The sequence below is a fragment of the Geotrypetes seraphini genome, chromosome 12 (assembly GCF_902459505.1).
Source record: "Geotrypetes seraphini chromosome 12, aGeoSer1.1, whole genome shotgun sequence".
In the NCBI taxonomy this organism is placed as follows: Eukaryota; Metazoa; Chordata; class Amphibia; order Gymnophiona; family Dermophiidae; genus Geotrypetes; species Geotrypetes seraphini.
In genome coordinates, this window is record NC_047095.1 from 73,063,723 (window position 1) to 73,085,306 (window position 21,584).

General features: G+C 42.9%; 1 protein-coding gene across 6 annotated transcripts in view; it reads right to left on the minus strand.

Moving 5' to 3' along the window:
- The window catches only part of CCDC17 (coiled-coil domain containing 17), a 432,057-nt gene that overhangs the window by 50,319 nt on the left and 360,154 nt on the right, over positions 1-21,584 (minus strand). For all 6 annotated transcript variants that reach the window (XM_033915898.1, XM_033915896.1, XM_033915895.1 and 3 more), the window contains 8 exons: positions 20,581-20,675; positions 19,561-19,695; positions 19,283-19,437; positions 18,213-18,333; positions 15,036-15,152; positions 10,130-10,227; positions 9,801-10,001; positions 3,695-3,869 (listed from right to left, as the gene is read on the minus strand). In XM_033915898.1, the coding sequence (XP_033771789.1) occupies positions 3,695-3,869; positions 9,801-10,001; positions 10,130-10,227; positions 15,036-15,152; positions 18,213-18,333; positions 19,283-19,437; positions 19,561-19,695; positions 20,581-20,675 (1,097 nt within the window). The remainder of the gene's footprint in view (positions 1-3,694; positions 3,870-9,800; positions 10,002-10,129; positions 10,228-15,035; positions 15,153-18,212; positions 18,334-19,282; positions 19,438-19,560; positions 19,696-20,580; positions 20,676-21,584) is intronic.

A 21,584-nucleotide genomic window follows, 5' to 3' on the forward strand; every position in this document is an offset into this window, starting at 1 on the left:
GTTGGGTCAAGTTGGCCCAGTTTAACCAAACCTTGGAAAAATTTATGATCATATTGATTAGGGCCATATACCATAAGAAGGTGAAATTTCTGATCTGATGTGGTCACCCTACAAAGCAGAGATCTACCCATAGGATCAGCATATATTTGTTCAACCTTCCCTTGAAATCCTCTACGCACCAACAGTGCCACTCCTGCATGTTTATTAGGGGAGGAAGCCGAACAAATCTGTCCCACCCACCCTCGTTGTAATTTGGCATGTTCGGTCACAGTCAGCCGGGTTTCCTGAATACAAGCAAGATCTGCCTTGTGATGTTTCAATCTGGTAAGGATCTTAGTCCTTTTCATAGGTGACGTTATTCCCCCAACAGTCCAGGACAATATTCTAAGCGTCCTACCGCTCATCACAACCTGAGGAACATGCATATCGCAACATTATTACCAGGAGAACCCCAGGCGCCCAGCCTTCACCTGGGGGATCCTCAGCGCTTAGTCTTTTCCTGAACCCGCAAAATGCAATTAACTCTCTTAGACATACTACATAAGAGGATAAATCTAACGATACATAACAATCAACATGTGTGTTCTTTCCCTCCCTTACCAATATCCCCCCCTCCCTCCCCTTGATCCCCTGTTCCTGAACTTCCCCCCCAATACAGAGACCCATCCTGTAGCACTAGGATACAGGAAGGCAGAGCACGTCTCTGATGCTTGGAAACTCGTCCCCCTCACATAGTAAGCTGAAAATAAGAAATCAGTATGGGAGATACAGCAAATGCATAGTTATACAGTGATATATCATACAGAATTCTAGTGAGCTTTCAATTAGTCAAGTTGTTGAAGGTCCTGGATTCCCCAGTCTATTTATGAATTCCCCTGCCAGTACATCTGATTCAAACACATGCCATTTGCCGTCCAGTTGGATTTTCAGTATAGCTGGATACAGAAAAAGGAATCGGTATTTGAGATCAGCCAGCTTCCTGCACAGAGGGTAAAATACTTTCCTTTTTTCTGTCAAGGCAACAGAGTAATCCTGTCCAATTCGAATGGGTATGGAATCATAATTCAAGGACTCCCTTTTAAGGCGAAATTCTTTAAGTATCTCCATTTTGTGCCTGTAGTTGTGCAATTTTCCAATCACAACCCTTGGCCTTTGATCATTCCCTGGTCGTGGTCCCACGCGGTGGACCCTTTCAAAGCGCACTGGGCCTATGTTAGCAGGCATCGGCATTTCACTAGCTAGCCATGTTTCCAGCACATTTATAAGAGATGAATCTGTGATTGTCTCTGGGAACCCCATAAATCTTAAGTTCCCCCTACGGGACCTATTTTCTAGGTCCTCCAACTTAGCCTGTTGTTGGTCTAGCTGTGTTTTCATGCGGGCCATGTCCGTCGTTACACTGTGGGTTTCATCTTCCACTGCAGACACTCGTTCCTCCAGCTCTGTCACCCTCGCTGAATGGTCTTCCATTATTCCTTCGAGTTTTGTGAGTTGGGCAGACAGTTGCTCCATACTGGGGGATAATGCCTGGGTGACTATACTTTTCAATTCCGCCAGCGTCTCCGGCGTGAATTGTCTCAGGACCCCGCATGCTGTGTCCGCCATTTTGTCCTCCGCAGGTTTACCTCTCTCCTTGTCCTTCTTGGTCGATTTTGTGGACATGGCTAGCTGGGTTTGTATTAGGAATCTGTCCATATAAATCCCCACTATAAGCGCCGAGTTTTGCTATTATTTATTTTTCGCCGTTCGTCCCGTTTCGCGGCAAATGAGGGGAACGAGCTCCGGAGCTGGCTGAGCTGCGTGCACGCCGGCTCACGTCATCACGTGACTCTGTTTGTATAATGTTATATTTGATACTCATTTATTGTTGTATTTACTTTATAGGTAGTTTCTTTATATTTAGCCTCATAATTTTAAGTGTTTCATTATCAGATTTTCTTTTATGTATCATTTTTTTTGGTATGGATTTGTTGTTAGACTCGTGAGGCAGGCCATCATAGCCGAAACACATACATGTTGAGTCACTGACTTGCTTTTGGATAAATAAAAGGGCATTTTTGCAATAGATTTGAGTCCACCAATCTGTATAGGACATTTCCACTTCTTGTTTTGCAGTCTCATCGAATTTAAAATGTGCATTTCTATTGCACTTTACCTTCCAATTCAAAATGGATCACATAATAAATACAACATAATATCAATCGAACAAATATTCTCTCTCTCCGTGCCCCATTTCTTTCTTTGTTTCACCCTGCCCCCTTCTTTCTTTCTCTCTCCATACCTTCTTTCGTTCTGTATGTCTATCTTTCTCTCTCTCTCCGTGCCCCATTTTTCTTTGTTTCACCCTGCCCCCTTTCTTTCTTTCTGGCTCCCTGTCCCCCCCTTTCTTTCTTTCTCCCTGCCCTCCCCTATGCCACCACCATTGGGAAAATGCTGCCACCGCCACTGGGGAATAGGCTGCCACTGCCGCCATTGGGAACAGGCCGGCGCCGAGTTCGCCCTGCTTCTCTTCCCCGCGGGGCCGACCAACTCTCGCCACCCGACGTCAATTCTAACGTCGGAGAGGACGTTCTAGGCCAGCCAAGCAGCGATTGGCTGGCCCAGAACGTCCTCTCTGACGTCAGAATTGACGCGGGTGGCGAGAGTTGGTCGGCCCCATAGGGAAAAGCAGGGAGAACTCGGCGCCGGCCATTTCCCAATGGCGGCGGTGGCACTCAAGTGGCTAAAGAGCCGCAGTTTGCCAGCCTAGGGAGAACACTGGAGGGTGGCCAGCTGTGCACCCCCTTGGGACGTAAACCCAGGGCGGACCGCCCACCTCCACCCCCCCACTTTGGTATGCCACTATCTGTACCTCACTCCCTCCCTATGACCAAAAATTCTCCTTTCTTCTATTCCCCGTGTACACAACCATCTCTTTCCCTCCCTTTCTCTCTCCCAAGTCCATGCCTTCTGTGCCCAAAAGCCCATTCCCTCCCCCACCTCAGCATCTCTTTCCCTCCCTTCCTCTCTCCCAAGTCCATGCCTTCTGTGTCCAAAAACCCATTCCCTCCCCCACCTCAGCATCTCTTTCCCTCCCTTCCTCTCTCCCAAGTCCATGCCTTCTGTGTCCAAAATCCCATTCCCTCCCCCACCTCAGCATCTCTTTCCCTCCCTTCTTCTCTCCCAAGTCCATGCCTTCTGTGTCCAAAAACTCATTCCCTCCCCCACCTCAGCATCTCTTTCCCTCCCTTCTTCTCTCCCAAGTCCATGCCTTGTGTCCAAAATGCACTCCCTCCCCCCTTTTGTGTTCCGCGTTTGCCTCCCAGCCCATCTTTGCAACTTTCTCAGCAAAAAGGAGCTCGAGCCGCGAGGCTTCTCTTCAGTTTCCTTCCTGCTCTGCCGCGCATAAATAGCCGACCGGAAGTATTCTCCTACATCAGCGCTGACGTCGGAGGGCAGGATTTGCTTAAGCCCTCCCTCCGACATCAGCGCTGACATCGGGGAAGACTTCCCATCGGCTATATGTGAGCGGCAGGGCAGGAAGGAACAGAAGACGAGCCTCGCGGCTCGAGATGTATTTAACTCCGCGGATCCCCCGTCCAGCTCTCTCCTGTGTACCCCCTTGGGGCGTGCACCTGGGGCGAACCTCTCCCCCCCCCCCTAGGTATGCCACTGGTGCTGTTTTAGGACAACAGAGCAGCATGCCTGATCTCACCTTGATCCCATGAGATGGGAGGTAGTGGGAAATGCAGCTCAGGTTGAAAGGTGTAGGATTTAGCGTTAGGTTCAGCTTCTTCTGTATCCATTCAGAGATCTTCTCATCTGAGCTCAGCTTCTGGGCTTCCCTTCCAGACAGAAGAAGAGCAATCTCTCGCACCAGCATCACTGGCCTGGGGGCAATAGACTCGCATGTGATATCATTCTTATATCACTGATGTGACCAATATACAAAACACAGCAACATCACAGACCTGGGGGACAACAGACTCACAGGTGATATCTTCACAGAATGGAGGGACACATGAACTAGAACTAAAAAAACTGAACTTGAAAGCCTCAAGAAGCCAGATTTCTCATGCCGTGCAATATTGGAGAAATAGAAACAGAAATTCATTTCCTATTGCACTGTACCAAATACAAAGACATCAGCAATACACATTTCCCAAACCTAAAGAAAGTTATCGTTCCTGCTCATTTTTTGGTTTTCTGATACTACTCTTTAAGATGCTTAAAGCTATACTGATTTCGGCTAAGCGAAATTGTTCCTGATGTGGCATGAGTCATTCAATTTCAGGAAGGCTTGACACTGTGCTGGGTTTTAGCGATGGACTACTTTTTCCTTTATCTTCCCTGTATAAACTTCCTTCAGAATCTTTATAGTGCGAGCCAAATGGTTTGTTCAGTTTTAATTAGTTTCAGGTTAAGAATAATGAAGATAAGAAAAACCCCAAGTAAATTAGAAGACTAATCTTTTATATTATTTTGGTTTTCCTCTCCTTGGATGTGGGCTACATTTTGAATGTTACTTTCTTGAAAGCAACTTATACTGGTTTTCTTTAATGATATGGGGTTGTTGAATTGTTTTTTTAAATTAATTTTTAGAAGTGTATTCTTATAAGAGCACATGAAAAGGAAAGGGAAAACTCTGTATCTTCCTGAGGGAAACAGAGAAACAGCAGCTCTAGCAGCAAACCAGCACTTGGACATTCTTCTCAACATAATATCCAACTGCCAATTTTTGAAACCAACTTTCTGGATGTCTTGCTAGGCTTCCTAGCTGCTGTGCATCCCAAACTCAAGGGGGGCAGGTTGGAGACATGTTATTGGTGGGCTTGGCTATGCTTAGACTTGGATGTCTTGCAGTGATAATCGAACCTTTTCCAAAATGTCCAGAGCCAGACTTGTTTAAAAGCATCAAAGTGCTAAAAAGATACCCAAACTGACCAGATGACTACTGGAGGGATTATATAATGATCTCCCCCCCCAAAAAAAAAAAAAATTCCCCTAGTGGTCATAGACCACTTCTCAACCCCCCCCAAATCTAAATGAAACAGTACATACCTGTTTCTAGAACAGCAGCATCTGGTATGGGAAGCCCAGTAGCCCATTTTCACAGTGGCCAATCCAGGTTACTAGCACCTGGCCAAAACTCAAGGAGTAGCAACATTCCATGCTACCGATCCAGGGCAAGCATTGGCTTCCCCCATGTCTGTCTCAATGACAGATTATGGACTTTACCTCCAGGAAATTGTCCAAACCTTTCTTAAAACCAGTAATGCTATCCACTCTTACCACAACCTCTAGCAATGCGTTCAAGAGCTTTATTCTGTGAGTGAAAAAAAAATTTCCTCCTATTGGTTTTAAAAGTATTTCCCTGTAACTTCATCGAATGTCCCCTAGTCTTTGTAATTTTTGACAAAGTGAAAAATCGATCCACTTATACCCGCTCTACTCCACTCAGGATTTTGTAGACTTCAATCATATCTCCCCTCAGCCATCTCTTTTCCAAGCTGAAGAGCCCTAACCGTTTTAGTCTTTCTTCATATGATGAGTTTCAAACCCCTTAATCATCTTAGTCACTCTTCTTTTAACCTTTTCTAGTGCCACTATACCTTTCTTGAGATAAGGAGACCAGAATTGAACGCAATACTCCAGATGAGGTCGCACCATGGAGCGATACAGGGACATTATAACATTCTTAGTCTTGTTAACCATCCCTTTTAAAATAATTCCTAGCATCCTGTTTGCTTTTTTGGCTGCCACTACACATTGGGTGGAAGATTTCATCATACTGTCTTCGATGATACCCAGATCCTTTTCTCGGGCGCTAACCCCCAAGCTGGACCCTAGCATCTGGTAACTGTGATTTGGGTTATTCTTCCCAATGTGCAACACTTTGCATTTGTCCACATTAAATTTCCTCTGCCAGTTGGACACCAAATCCTAGTCCTAGTATTTTTGGAAAGAGTGAGCAAGTGATTCACATCTACCCTTTCCACTCCACTCAGTATTTTATAGATCTCTATCATATCCCCCCGAACCGTCTCTTCTCCAAGCTGAAGAGCCCTAGCCACTTTAACCTTTCCTCATAGGGAAGTCATCCCATCTCTTTTATCATTTTTGTTACACTTATCTGTACTTTTTCTAATTAATAATAATAATAATTTATTTTGTATACCGCCATACCCAGGGAGTTCAAGGCGGTTCACAACAGATAGATGAATTACATATAGTGCGATTAAAAAAAAAAAAGAAGAACATAACAAGGCAATCGTAGGGTCAAACTCATTTACATTAACAATTTAGGTGAGGGAAGGGCTAAATACGGAGTACATACAGTGTGGGCTGTAATAGAATACAATTGAGTTTAAGAGAAGGGGGGAACAAAGCATATTAGATATGGCGACCAGAACTGCACACAATATTTGAGATGCATCCATACCATAGAGCAGTGTTTCTCAACTCGATCCTGGAGTACCCCCTTGCCAGTCAGGTTTTCAGGATATCCACAATGAATATGCATAAACTTCTTCATTTGCACACACTGCCTCCATTATATGCAAATTTCTTTCATGCATATTCATTGTGGATATCCTGAAAACCTGACTGGCAAGGGGGTACTCCAGGACCGAGTTGAGAAACACTGCTATAGAGTGATCCAAGGGCATTATTACATTTTCCTCTTTGTTTTCCATTCCTTTCCTTATATTCTCTTGCTTTTATTAGCACATTGAGCTGAGGGTTGCAGCATATCTTCAACAATAACACCTAGATCCTTTTCCTGGGCAGTGACTCCTAATGTGGAACCCAGCATCATGGAGTTTTAGTTTGGGTTCCACTTTCCCATATGCATCACTTTGCACTTGTTCACATTAAACATCATCTGCCTTTTTGACACCCAGTCTTCCAGTCTCCCAAGGTCCTCTTGCAATTTGTGATTTAACAACTTTGTGTCACCAGCAAATTTAATTATCTCACTTCTTATTCCCATCTCTAGATCATTGATAAATATGTTATCAAGCATTGATCCCAGCAGAGACCCCTGGGGAACCCCTTTATTTAAAAAATCAAAAAGGTGTGATCCATTGTGAAAATGATGCAGAAAACGTTCACCAGACTATTTATAGGAGGAAAAGCCTCAGAGCCCCATTAGGGAAGGAAGCCTTCTCTAACTAGAGAGGGTAAATAACTTCAGTTGCATAAAAACCTCCTTATAATGCAAGCTATTGTTAAAGTAATTATTTGAAAGCAGGTCCAAACGTCCGACTGTTAGTAGCAATTACAAGCCGTTAGTAGCAGTTTCAGCACTAAGATGTCCAAAAAAGTCATAAACCAGCACTTGGTTGTGGTAAAAGCGGATAGCGTAGCTGGTTTTAAGAAAGATCTGGACAAATTCCTGGAGGAAAAGTCCATAGTCTGTTATTAAGACATGGGGGAAGCCTCTGCTTGCCCTGGATCAGTATAATGCAGGGCTCTCAAAGTCCCTCCTTGAGGGCCGCAATCCAGTTGGATTTTCAGGATTTCCCCAATGAATATGCATTGAAAGCAGTGCATGCACATAGATCTCATGCATATTCATTGGGGAAATCCTGAAAACCCCACTGGATTGCGGCCCTCAAGGAGGGACTTTGAGACCCCTGGTATAATGGAATGTTGCTACTATTGGGGTTTTGGCCAGGTATTAGGGACCTGGATTGGCCACCGTGAGAACGGGCTACTGGGCTTGCTGGACCATTGGTCTGACCTAGTAAGGCTATTCTTATGTTCTCACCAAAACGTCCTACTGCCAATTTTTTGAAACCAACTTTCTGGATGTCTTGGCTAGGGAATAATGATGTTATTGGTGGGTTGGGCTTATAAGCAACCAGACACCAGGCAGCCTTCATGGTGTGGGCATTGTACAGTGCCAATTGGAAAGTAAGTGGATCTGAACAGTCTGAATGCAGCTTTCCATGTTAGTAAGTAATGGCATATCTTGATATATTTTTTGCAGGCTCTACCCTCCCTTTCCCTGAAGCAGCCACGAGGCGAAACACTTGACCATCGTCGGTTGGGCGGAAGCCTGTGCCTGAACATGCTGAAGATAAGTCCAATGGCTTGTAATTGCTACTAACAGTAGGATGTTTGGACCTGCTTTCAAATAATTGCTTTAACGATAGCTTGCATTATACGTTGCCGATTAAGTTATTTACCCTCTCTAGTTAGAGAGGGCTCCCTTCCCTTAAGGGGTTCTGAGGCTTTTCCTCATATAAATAATCTGCTGAACTTTTTCTGCATCATTTTCACAGTGGTTCACACCTTTTTGGGGTTTTGCATTGTGAAATTCTAGCTGTGTGGGTGGTTTACGGTATATAGTGAACCCCACTATTTACCCTTCTCCATTGAGAATATTGAACATTTAAACCCATTCTCTGTTTTCTCTCTTTCAACCAGTTCAACAACAGACTTTTTTATTTGGATATAACTGCTGAGTCTTGTTCCTTCACAGCTCAGAGTTTCAAAACACTCTCTTAATTCAGCTCCAGGCATCAATATTCCCACAGAGGGGAAGATTCTCAAAGCTTCATGGTAATAAAATGATGGGCCATTCCTGTAATGATTTAAAAACACCGAGTCATTCTCCAAAAACAGCAAATGCAAATGCTTTGCAGAGCGGAGCATAGGCTTGCTAAATTTACTTGACATGAGTCATGTGGTAGCGATCAGCACATGCGCAAAATACACCCACATAAAAAAAAACCCAACCCCAACCAAACCAAAGATCAGCAGGAGAGATGCCCACTCTCAGCAATACATCACCTATTAGCCCCATCATGGCTGGCAAAGAGTTAACTTCACAACCAGCATTTAAACATGGGTGACCCGAGCCCACATAGAATGATAAGCAAGGCTCTTGTCACCTTGTTGAGCAGACTGAACTGTGAGGGTCTTTTTCTGCTGTCATTTACTGTGTCACTGTGGTTCGGAAAGGCCTATACTAAATGGATAGTCACTCAGAGGAGGGAAATTTAGTGGTGACATCAGGAAGTATTTCTTCACAGAAAGGGTGATAGATCACTGGAACAAACTTCCGGTGCAGGTGATCAAGGCCACCAGTGTGCTCGACTTTAAGAATAAATGGGACATCCACGTGGGATCCCTGCGACGGTCGAGTTAAGGAACTAAGTCATTAGCACTCAGACTTAATAGGGTGGGTAAATGGAGTGGGCAGACTTGATGGGTAGTGGCCCTTTTCTGCCGTCATCTTTCTATGTTTCTATGTTTCTATGGTCGTGGTCACCAACTAGATGCATATTTAGCAGCAGCAAATAAATGGAAAGTACCGCTGAATCTACAATTTAAAATCATACTGAGGCCTTGGCTACATGTAGATGGCGCCCTCTTGAGGCTAATTTTATAAGGGGCAGTAGGAATGCATGTGAATGCTGGTATTTTAGTCATGATGAGTGTGAAAGTAGCTGGGAAAGTTTCATGGTGGGTGTGCACAGGGGTGGAGTCTAGGCAGAGCGCAGGTGGAGTCCAGTTATGCACATATTTGCATTTACACTAGTCCTTATGCTAGCATGTTATTTTGTATTGGTAATTTATAAAGTCACATAGGTGCGTACATCACTTTATAAGATAGACATGAAATAAGTGCATGAAAATGTGCGTCACCTAGGCATGGCTGTATAAAAAGACCCTTTTTATGTACTACTTTGGAAACATATGGACAGTCTGTGCAGACCAGAAAGTTTCCTGAATTTTGAAGCTGGAGAGAGCATGAGCGATGTAGCAAGATAGAGGCCTGGACAAACTGACAGACTCTGGTACTACTTTACCTGCTGGCCATAGTACTATAGAGTTGTGTTTCTCCAGATGTGGGTAAAACAGAATCAGAATAATACACCGTGTTCTTATAGGCTGGCTGGGGCTGGATGAGGCCCACCTTCATCCAGGCCTCCTGTCTGTGCAGAGTCCTCTGTGCTTTGTCCACTGGTGCCTTAACCACTCGGACAAGCAGAGAGGCACAGGGGATGTACCTGCAGGAGAGGGAGAAAGACAGATAAGGTGATACATACTAAGCTGCACAGTTATGGTGCTGAGCTGTGATTCATTCTCATTCTTCCTAGCTGCAGGCAGTGTAAGTGAGAGACTATGGGAAGAGTACCGTCCTCCATGAGTGAGGGCTTGGACTGAAAGTGGCTGGTCCAGAGCAGGTCCTCTGTGATAGAGTCGTAGCTGGTGGGCTCCTTCATTTAGAGAAACCTAAGGAGGCAATCAGAAATAGAGACTCTTCATTAGAAAGGAAAAAGCAAGAGCATACACAGAAGCAGCCCAGGAGTGTGAGCAAAATCAGCCAGTGTAGGGTTAGCAGACATCCTGGAAAACCGGGCCATGTCCTCTTTTTCATAAACTATCTGAGTTCCTGGATATTTTTTTAAAAGTGGGTGAGTCTGTCCAAATTTAGCCAGCTCTCCTGATTTCCCTACCTATCTCTTCACCGGGCCCAGCTGCTGTAACTGAATCTTCAGGCAGCCGGCAGCAGCAACAAGGAAAGCCTGCTGCCACCAGCATGCCTCGGAAGCTGCCTCTCTGTAGCAACTTCATGTTCCCGTGTAGGTGGGACCTGCAGAGAGGTGGCTTCTGGGGCAGGTCGGTGGCAGCAGGCTTATCTTGTTGCTGCTGTTGGCTGCCCGAAGATTCAATTACAGCATCCAGGCCGAGGGCGGAGGTAGGTGGCGGAGTCAGAAGCTAGAGAGCAGTGGAAACAGGATACATTACATTAGTGACTTATATTCTGTCTTAACCTTGCAGTTCTAGGTGGATTACAAGAGGTAAACTGGACATTACCAGAAGAGTTACAGGGTAAGGTACTAATTACAGAAATAGAGATAAATTATGGTACTGTGTTAATTTGACCTGACAAATTTTCTGAATAGCAGGGTTTTTATTTCCCATTGGAGGGTTTTGTAGTTGGACATAGTTATAAGTAATTTGGAGAGGTTGTGGTCAAGGTTCGCTGCCTGAGTTGGTAGTAGGCCATCGTACGTCATCTTGCACTGTGTGTCTTTGATTGGGGGGGGGGGGGGGTGAGTGAATGGGGTCTGAGTTCTTCTTGGCCTGATTGAGTTGTTCCCCATGAGGTGATCGTTCAGGTGGGTGGGGGCAGCACCATTTAGGGCTTTGAATAGTAGACAGTAAAATTTGAATAATATTCGTGCTTGCATTGGGAGCCAGTGTGAGTCTAGATATGCAGTGGAGATGTGGTCATATTTGTTTAATGAGTAGATCAGTCTGAGGGCTGTGTTTTGTATGGTCTGTAATTATTTTAACATGCCTGCGGGGAACGGTAGGTAAAGGACATTGCAGTAATCCAGAGTCCCAGGCTAGGGACTGGACCAGGAGTTGGAACTGTTCCCTGTTGAAGAATTTTGAAATTTGCTATAGGTTGCACATGACTGTGAAGTTTCCAAGTTTCCAAGTTTATTAGTTTTTAATATCCCAACCATCAAACAAATGTCTGGCCGGTTAACAATAAAATTTAAAAAGGCAGATTTAAAAATGAAAAAGTAGTAGGTGCGTAAAAATATATGAAGTGAACATAGATGACAAAGACTAGACAAACTAGAAGGTGAGGGTAAAAGGGGGGGAAGGGGAAAAGTTACATAATTTAGATGAAAGGGAGAAAGTGGGGTAGGGATAGAACGAGAGGGGTAGGGGCGCGTTGTTGAAGCAAATACTTGTTCGAAGTAAAAAAAAAAAAAAAAAAAGGAAGAAAAAACAAAAAAAGGAAGAAAGATGAGGATCTAAGTCCAGTCGAAAGCGTCCTGAAATAAGAAAGTCTTAAGGCTAGTCTTGAATTTGACTAAATGTTGTTCGTCGCGGAGGTATTGTGGTAGAGAGTTCCATAATGTAGGTGCAGTTACTGCAAAGTTGGTTTTTCGGGTATAATAGAATTCTTTTAGGGATGGAATAAAGAGAAGTTTTTGGTCCGTTGATCTTAAAGTGCGAGGGGAACATTGTGGTATAAGGAGTTTATCGAGAAATGAAGGTTGGTGAGAGAGTTTGATTTTAAAGGAGAGTAAGATGATTTTGTAGATGATGCGGTGGGTGATAGGGAGCCAATGAGCCTCTTTAAGAAGGGGAGTGACATGCTCGAATTTACCTTTTTTGTAAATAAGTTTTATTGCCGTGTTTTGAAGGATTTCCAGATGGTCTTGTTAATTTGTAGTTGCATGGTGCAGCATCTGTCTATTACCCCAAGAAGTTTTAGGGCAGGTTGTATGGGGTATTTGATGGAGTTTATTACTATTTCTGTTGTGGTTGGAGTTTTTTCTTTTTCGAGCAGTAGGAATTTTGTTTTGTCTGTGTTAAGATTTAGTTTGTGGTCTGTCATCCATTTTTCAACTGTTTCTAATATCTTTTGCAGTTTTTCTGTTATGATGGGAGTTGGTTGGTCAACAGGAAGGAATATGGTGATGTCATCCATAATGCCTAAATGGTCCAGGCTGGAACCGAGGGAGGCGATGTAGAAGTTGAAAAGCATTGGAGATAGTGGTGACCTTTGAGGTCAGGAATTGGACCAGGATTCTGATTTTTCTCTGTTTGTCTTGATAATGTAGGCTCTAGATTGCAGGAATCCTTGAAACCATGTGTGTAGCCATGATTCCTGTGACATTCAGTATTTGTAATAGGATGGCATGATTACCAGGTCAAATGCTGCGGAGAGCATGACTAGCATCCTCTTGCCTTTACTTAGGTGTTGTTGGGCTGTGTCCAGAAGAGATCTTAGTAGTGTCTCCGTGCTGTAGTTGGTCTTGAAACCATAATGTAAGGGATGAAGGTCTTTTAGATAGTTTGTGAGGTATTGTGCCCATAGACCTTCCATTAGTTTGACTTACATTGATATTGAGGCTATGGGTCTGTAGTTTGAAGGAAGATCTATTGCGCCCTTTGGGTCTTTCATGATTGGGGGGGTGATAATTTTGCTGAGTTCTTTTGGTAAATTGGCTCTCTGTGAACAGTGTTTGTACCCACTGTATGAGGTGAGTTTGGAAATGTGGAGGTTTTTAACAGGTAAGGGGGTGGCAGTTAAGGTCGCATGCTGCTTGGCTATATTTTCTATAGAATTGGTTCAGGTCTGGTCATTGTATTGTTGGAAAGTTTGTGCATGTCCTGTCTGCTGCAACTGATTCTCCTACTGTGGGGTGTATTGTTACCTCGTCCAGGAGGCTTGGGGTGCCATTGAGGGTAGTCCTGGCAGTTGTGATCTTATTTTTGAAGAATTCTGCTAGTTGGATGGCTGAGGAGGGGATGGTGGTTTCTGGTGGTAGCCAGGTAGGGTTTGGTGTCTGTGTGCTCTCTTACTAGTTTGAATAGTTTTTTTGTGTCTTGAACTTCCAGATCTACCTGTTTGGAGTAGAACGCTTTCTGCTTCTCTTTTAGTTTAACCTTGTATTGTTTGATTAGACTTCTCCATGCTATTTTTGCATGTTCCTGGTTCTTCTTTCTCCATTCTCTTTCGAGTTGTCTGCATTGCCTTTTGAGTAGGAGTAGTTCACTGTCAAACCACTTGTCAACTTGCCTGTTGATTCTGTTCTTTGTATGTACTGGGGCCAATTCATCCAGGATAACTTCACTTAGCAAGCGCCATTGAGAGATTAATTCTTTGGGATTGCAGGCTTTGATCATGGAATCTGTTTTGTCCCAGAATGTGGAAGGGTCGATAATTTGACATGATTTGTAGGTTGATCTTTGGGTTTCTTATTTGATTTTGCCTTGTGCCCAGTTGATGTTGAAGGTGTACATGTAGTCTGACCAGAGGGAGCGGAGCCATGCCCCATTGGAGATGTGGATTTAAGGCGAGATGAGTTATTGGGTCATGTAGGCTGCTATATCAAGTTGGTGACCTTTCTCATCAGTGGCTTGGGGATCTAGTATCTGGTAGGATTGAACTTTGAGAAATGAGAGGAGGAGGTTTTCTACTTGTTTGGAAGAGAGATCATCGAGGTGAAGGTTTAGATCTCCTAGGATCAGGATGTGTGCTGACGATAATGAGTTTCATAATACAAAAACTTTGAATTCTGGTCTTGCTGTGCCCCATTGCTCTGGTGTTATGTAGCAGAGAAGGCAAGTTATGGAGCCTCTTAGCGTGTCTCCAGAGATGCTTTTAATTAATTAGTTAGCCCCTTAAACTGAGTTGATATTCCCAATTGAAGTAGGCAAGCACTGATCTAATATAATATAACTCCTATTGTTTTATCCTTAATTGTTCTCTTTCCTATATCAAATTGTAGTTTTTCCCTGATTTCTCCATGAAGTGCACGTCTGTCTATCCCTATATTGTACGTTCCCCTTATTTGAAAATTATTTATTGTACATCGCTTTGTAATATTTGAAAAAAGTGATTTTATCAAATACGAAATAAACTTGAAACTTGAAAGTTGGCAGACGAGTAGATCCATGTAGGGAGTAGAGGCTTTGTCCAGAATATCTACGTATGTTTAAGTTGTTTTTGGCTAGGATGGCCAGACTCTCCCCTTCATTGTTTTTTCTCACCAGACCACCTTTAGCTCTAGGATACTGGCCTAGATAGACCATTGCTCTGACCCAGTATGGTTAGTCTTATCTAAGTGCCTCAAATTCACTGTTTTTGAGTTTGGCGCTAACCAGTTATTTTCAGTGGTGCTGATGCTTAAGTGCTGCTGAAAATGAATGGTTAGCCCCAAACAGGTGATTTAACTGACCAGGATAATTTTCTGGCTGCTTAAATTACATTCAATATCAACTCCCTGTTAGAACTCAACTAAGAGAGAGGAAGGTACAAAGCTAAATACCCCTTTTTGAAGGATGGTTTTAGGGTGGCTGGGGTTTAGATAACCATGATTGTTGAGCTGAATTATTAAAACCTCTGCAAGGGGAGGGCAAAGCGTAGGGTTCTCATACCCTTGCACTGACCCTACACCTAATGACCTGGGTTATTATTTATGCCCATATCATACACTATGACCTTGGGGTAGAGGCAATATGGGGACTCCATTGCATTGGAGGAGTGGGAAGAGGGAAACACTCACCTGGACTCCTCCAGAATCCACTTTTGGGAAGTTTTGAGTTCCAGATTCCACAAACAAATTAAGAGCAGCCCAGCCGATCAGTACAAGCTGGAGGCTAAACCTTTCAATGGAGTAGAGCTGCATGAAAGAAGAAGATTGGTATAGAAGTGGCATTCTGAGATGATTCACTAAATCCAAGTACTACAGCATAATGAATCTTGTTATGGTGCTGGGTCCCCTCCCTGGCATAGCCCTGCCAACATACAAATACCATTAAGCCTTATTTGTTTCATAACTCCCCCCATACCCTTCACCTACATTGCCCCATGCATATATAAAATAAGGAGAACTATGGCTTAGCTGGTGCTATTTTGAAGGATGGTGTAGGAAGGAAAGGCAAAGCTGACTAGGGTTTGGGGATGAAGTAGGGCATGTTTTGAAGATGGGATAGAGTTTGAGCAAAACAACAAGACTTACAAGTTATCACCCTTCTCAGAGGACAAGCAGGCAGTATATTTTCACATATGGGGGCAATATCATCCACGGAGCCTGGCATGGACATGTACCAAAGTATACTATCGCATTAAAAACTTTAGCATTGCCCATACCACGCATGTGCGTGTTCCTTCCCTCGTGACATTGGCTCAAGGGACCCTTGGTTTTTAATTTTCCACAGAGTTAAAAAATCATGGTTTTTCAGATTCTTCAGTGTGCTTTAAATTTTCTTTATTTTTCTGCCTTCCCGTACCCTTTATTTTTCATAATTTGTCTTGGTTTTACTTTTTTTTTCTCCATTCTCTCTCTTTTTTTTTTTTTAGTTTTGGGTTTTTTTTTGCAGCCTTCAGTCCATTTTCCAACTTCCGGCTCGGCTGGGAGCATTGACTCATTTTTGTTTTCAGTTCTTTTTTTCCCCAAATTTTTATTCATTTTCAAAATTGCATAAAGTGTAAGTACATATTCAATCAGATAAACAATACAAATATCACTTACATTCTGTCATTTGTTAATTACATAACTTCTTACTCCTCCCCCCTCCCACCCTTCCCTATCACATAATCAATAATCATATAAATATACATCAATACCACAATCCCCACCCTACTTGACCTGTCTTACAATTGAGCCCTCATCAAGGTCACCCACCCCTCGACACCCTTCCGCACCAATGGATACCAGCTTTTGAGCCAAGGATACTGGTGCAACTCTTCAAAGAACTCAATGAGTTTTTTCGGAGGGATATCGGTGACATGTTTAAATTGCACTCGACACTGATACTTGTATCGACTCCCTCAGTAATGGCCCAGCCTAAGCATAGCACCTTTAGGCCATAGGGTACCAATTCCAGATCTCCATCGCAGCATTGGCCTACCTCTTATTGATCCTCCAATAGGCGTTGACGCACTCCATCGAGGCATTGGTCCTCAACATCGCAGCGTCTACGCTCTTCATCGAAGCATCGATGTTCACTTTCAAAGCATCAATGCTCTTCATCGACTAGATGCTCTGCATCGAGGCACCGTCGCTCTCCATCGTGTCAATCTCAAACTTCCAGGGATAAAAACTTCTCGTCACTCCAGATCAGTACTGAAGACCTCGAGGAGCATCTTCTTGTCATTCTCATCGTTCACTATAATCTTCATCTTACAGAGAGTCACTAGGAGTTGATATAGTTGATTCTGATCTCTTACGTCACCATACTGACTTGGAGTTTGAGCCCACTTTGTCTGCTCCTGAGTCATTATGGTATACCTTCAGATCCATCTCCTCCTCCAAGAAGATCTCCTGAAGAACTTTCATTTACTAAATACATTAGACAGTTGGACAAGGCCCTGCCTGTCAAATTAGAGACTGACATTGAGCCCACAGCAGATTTCCTTGATGCCTTGGATTATGATGAGCCTCCTAAAGAACTTCTCAAATTACCTTTGCAAAATCTCCTTAAGGAGGCACTCTTCAAAAACTGGGAGACTCCTCTTTGTCACTGCAGCCCCAAGGAAAATTGATTCACTTTACAGAATAATTTCTTGCCCTGGATTTGAAAAACTGCAACTACAACACCAATCATTGCTTATGGAATTTGACCCTTAAAAAGTCTTCCAGCAACAGGGTTTATGCTTCTGCACCACCAGGGCATGAGGGTCATACTATGGACAAATTTGATCGCTGTCTCTACCAAAACTCTATTGGCCAATAGAGTTCTTAATTACAACTTCTACATGTCGTTTTATTTTAAACACTTTGTAAAGTAGTTGGCTGACTTTGAACAGTGTATTCCCCAGAACATCTTTTGGATTTTCAGCAGACCACTCAGTCTCCTGCAAACCACAAAATATATGGCAAGGATGGCGTTTGATACTTTTGAAATGTTTTTCAGAGCATCGGGCATGTCTGTTGCTATGAGATATCTTGCTTGGCTTTAAGTCTCTGACATGGATATTAATCTTCAAGACCGTTTGGCCAACATTCCATGCCTGGGTGAAGAACTCTTTGGTGATGGGATAGAGGCTGCTACTGAAAAGCTGACTCAGCATGAGCAGAACTGGAATTCTTTGAATAGATCAAAAACTAAGAGTCAACCATCTAAGTCTGATCCAAAACCTACTTCTTATGCCTATAAGAGACCATACCCTGCAACATCCTCTGTATTGCCTGGCATTGAGGTCTGTAATTCCCCAGATCTCCCCTGGAACCCTTTTTAAAAAATTGGTGTAACATTGGCCACCCTCCAGTCTTCAGATACAACAGATGATTTTAGCAGAAGGTTACATAAACAACAATGAAGATGACCAATTGGTGCTCAATCGCCTTTATTTTGCAATAGACTCGACACGATCATGTGTCAACCAAATGGGCCTGCCTCAAGAGTCTTGTTATCTAATTATGATAGAAATCATGTGCAGATTCACATACCTATGTTACTCATTGAGTTGACATCAAAACATGAAAAACATTGTCTAAAAAAGTTTAGATCAAATCAAGTTTTCCATTTATGAACTGTTGTACTTCAACTTGATTTCGATCTAAGCTTTTTTAGTTTTTCACGTATCTTACCATGCATTAAATACCAAAATCAATGTTTAGCGTGTGATGTGTTATCACAGCTTAATAAATAGGTCCCAAAGTGACTTGAAAGAGTAATAGGAGGGTAGAGCGATATGTAAAAGACCATCAGTATCAGGGTGGGATTAGCATACACACCTTTAATAATAGTGTGGCTGAGGCTGGTATTCCTGGTTTCCTGATCTGTACCAAATAGTTATACTGGGGTTCAAAGACACTGCTGTTTAAATCAATTCCAGTGGAAATATCTGGCCCAATCCTAGAAGGGAATGGAATACCTCAGGATGACTCCCTGCACGGCAATGTGAGAGATGAGTAAATAAAACCTCTCAAAACTAGGCCACCTCCTTTTTGACCTGGCACATTTCTCCTGCTCTTTTGTACATCCAATAAAATGGGAATTGCTGCTGGGATCTGATTACAGCTACCTGAGGATTCTCCCCCTCCCAATACATCTAATCTGGCCACTGCAGTGACATCATCCGTCAAGAACCTAGTATCTAACCACTGGGCATTACCTCTGAGTAATTACCATGATGCCAGCAGCAGAAACCCTGAGAGAACATAAATATCTCCATAGAAATGAGGGGGAAAGCCTGCTAGTATGGGAAATAAGGAGAGCCATGATTGGGATATAGTTAAGCCATGTCTTACTGTTCTTTTTGAAAATTAGTAAAGTCTGCTTTGTTTGACAAATTTATCACATAATTAGACCTTCTTAACATTGTAATTATTTTACCATTTTTAATCTTGTTTTTTTAATCTTATATGTATGTACTTCGCTGATTGTTCAGTTTCTTAAGGTGTAAACCGCCTAGAACTCTTGGGCAATTTTTATGTTCTTATGTAAACTGTTTTGGAATAAAACGGTATAGAAAAAAAAGATGGAGGAGAGAAACAGCTGAGAAATAGAAGAGATAAAAAGGGTGGAGAATAGAGTCTATGCATTTGATTTGTTAGTACTCCCTAAATTGACTTACCTATGAATTAATGAATATTAATCCAAAGAGTACATGTTAAAATATCCTATGTCTGTTAAAACTGTGTGAAATCAACTGCTTAAGAAACTACCTAAAATTGGGAAACAGAAAACACTTTTTTTTTTGCCTGTGTTCATCCCTAGAAGAGAGGGTAAAGCAAGAAAAGGACAGAAAAGAAGTCAGATTCTTTAGTTCTCTGCTGAGCTGACATTCCCTGTCCATAATTACTGGTTATAGGTCCTGTCAAAGATGCGTCCGGTGACCCGGCTGATAGTGACAATATCTGGCAGAAAGCGTGCTCCATCGATGTATAAGTCACAACCATCTGTGGAAGCAAAGGGCTCAGAAACGAGGTTCTCCCAGTGATGCTGGACATATAGATCCTGCAAAGACACCAGAAAACTTCAGTGATAACAAAGGACCATGACCCTGCTGCAGAATTGAGCTTCACAAGAGCAAATGGTTGGATTTCTATCTGCTCAGCACTCAAGAACACAAATACTTACAGGTGGTCTCTCCTGACTGAGGCTGACTGGAGATTCAGCAGGAAATGGAAAGTTGGGCTTTCTGCCACTAAAAACACATAGGCGGACACTGGCACTGCCGTAGGGCTCAAACATCTCCTGATGATGTTCACCTGGCTGCAAGAAACATCCCCCTCAATCGATTTGACAAACAAAGGAAATGCTCCTGTGCTAACACTATGAATTTCCTTCTCATACATTCTTTATTTATCTGTATCCTAGCTTGAAGTGTGATCTTTATTGAAACAGTTACAATGATTGGAAAGTGAACTCTGTTTCATTCTTGGGAGGGTATATCCCTTCCTTGTAGAGTTTCATGCCTCTGAGTAACCTGGAAAAAATCTTGATCACACCATAGATAGGTTACTATTGTAACAGCAAAGTCAGTTCACATTTTTGACTTTAACACTATGAATTTGGCATACATTCCCATGGGAAGTCACTGCATTATAGTACAATATTTGTATATGGGATATTCTGCATTTGGGCACACTGTAATGTGATATTCCTTTAGACATACTCTGCACATGGTACATTATAGCAACCTAACATGGTATTGATGTGGGAACACTCTGGGTTTGGTACATTATAACACTTTAACGTGGTATTCCAGTAGGGCCACTCTGGATGTTGGTACATTGTAACATGGTATTGAGGAAGGGACACTGTACATAGTACAGGTATAGACCGTAACATGCTATTGGTGTGGGAACACTCTGGGCTTGGTACATTATAGCACTGTAATGTATTCCTGTGGGGACACTCTTGGACATGATCCATTACAGCACTTTAACATGGTATTCCCATGGGGACACTTTGGATGTGGTACATTGTAATATGGACATAGTACAGGTATAGCACCATAACATGGTATTTCTGTGAGGACTCAGTCCATTACAGCACTATAACATGATATTCCCGTGGGGACACTCTGGACGTAGTACAGGTATAGCACTGTAACATGATATTCCTTTGGGGCACTCTGCATTTCTGTGTACTTACCAGTACTGATAGATTGAGGGCATGAGGTACTGGGCAGTGATATAAAGAAAGCTCATGAATCCCTGTGTTCCAGGCAGCATGTTTCTCTTTTCTCCCTGTAAGATTGGGAAGAATTTAGGGATCAGTAAAAGGCCAACCCTATTATGCTTCTGGTAGACTGGTCACATATCATTGCTTGTATTAGGGGGGAGGGTGTATATATGTGTTTTTTAACCAGTTGATGCTGGCAAATCGTAGTTTGAGTTATTGTAGAAGTCCAAGTAGATTTCAAGCCTTTTAATGATGGGAGGAAGAGGAAAGCTTAGACTTGTTAATTAAGAAAGCAAAGGCCTGACAGATGATGAATGGCAAAGGAGAGTTGAGGTCTGTTGGCTAATTATTGAGAAGAAGAGAGCAGTCCTGTTGACCAACTGTTGATAGGAACAGGAAGAACAGGAGAAGAGGAAAGCTTAGACTTGTTAATTGAGAAAGCAAAGGCCTGACAGATGATGAATGGCAAAGGAGAGTTGAGGTCTGTTGGCTAATTATTGAGAAGAAGAGAGCAGTCCTGTTGACCAACTGTTGATAGGAACAGGAAGAACAGGAGAAGAGGAAAGCTTAGACTTGTTAATTGAGAAAGCAAAGGCCTGACAGATGATGAATGGCAAAGGAGAGTTGAGGTCTGTTGGCTAATTATTGAGAAGAAGAGAGCAGTCCTGTTGACCAACTGTTGATAGGAACAGGAAGAACAGGAGAAGAGGAAAGCTTAGACTTGTTAATTGAGAAAGCAAAGGCCTGACAGATGATGAATGGCAAAGGAGAGTTGAGGTCTGTTGGCTAATTATTGAGAAGAAGAGAGCAGTCCTGTTGACCAACTGTTGATAGGAACAGGAAGAACAGGAGAAGAGGAAAGCTTAGACTTGTTAATTGAGAAAGCAAAGGCCTGACAGATGATGAATGGCAAAGGAGAGTTGAGGTTTGTTGGCTAATTATTGAGGAGGAGAGAGCAGAGTCCTGTTGACCAA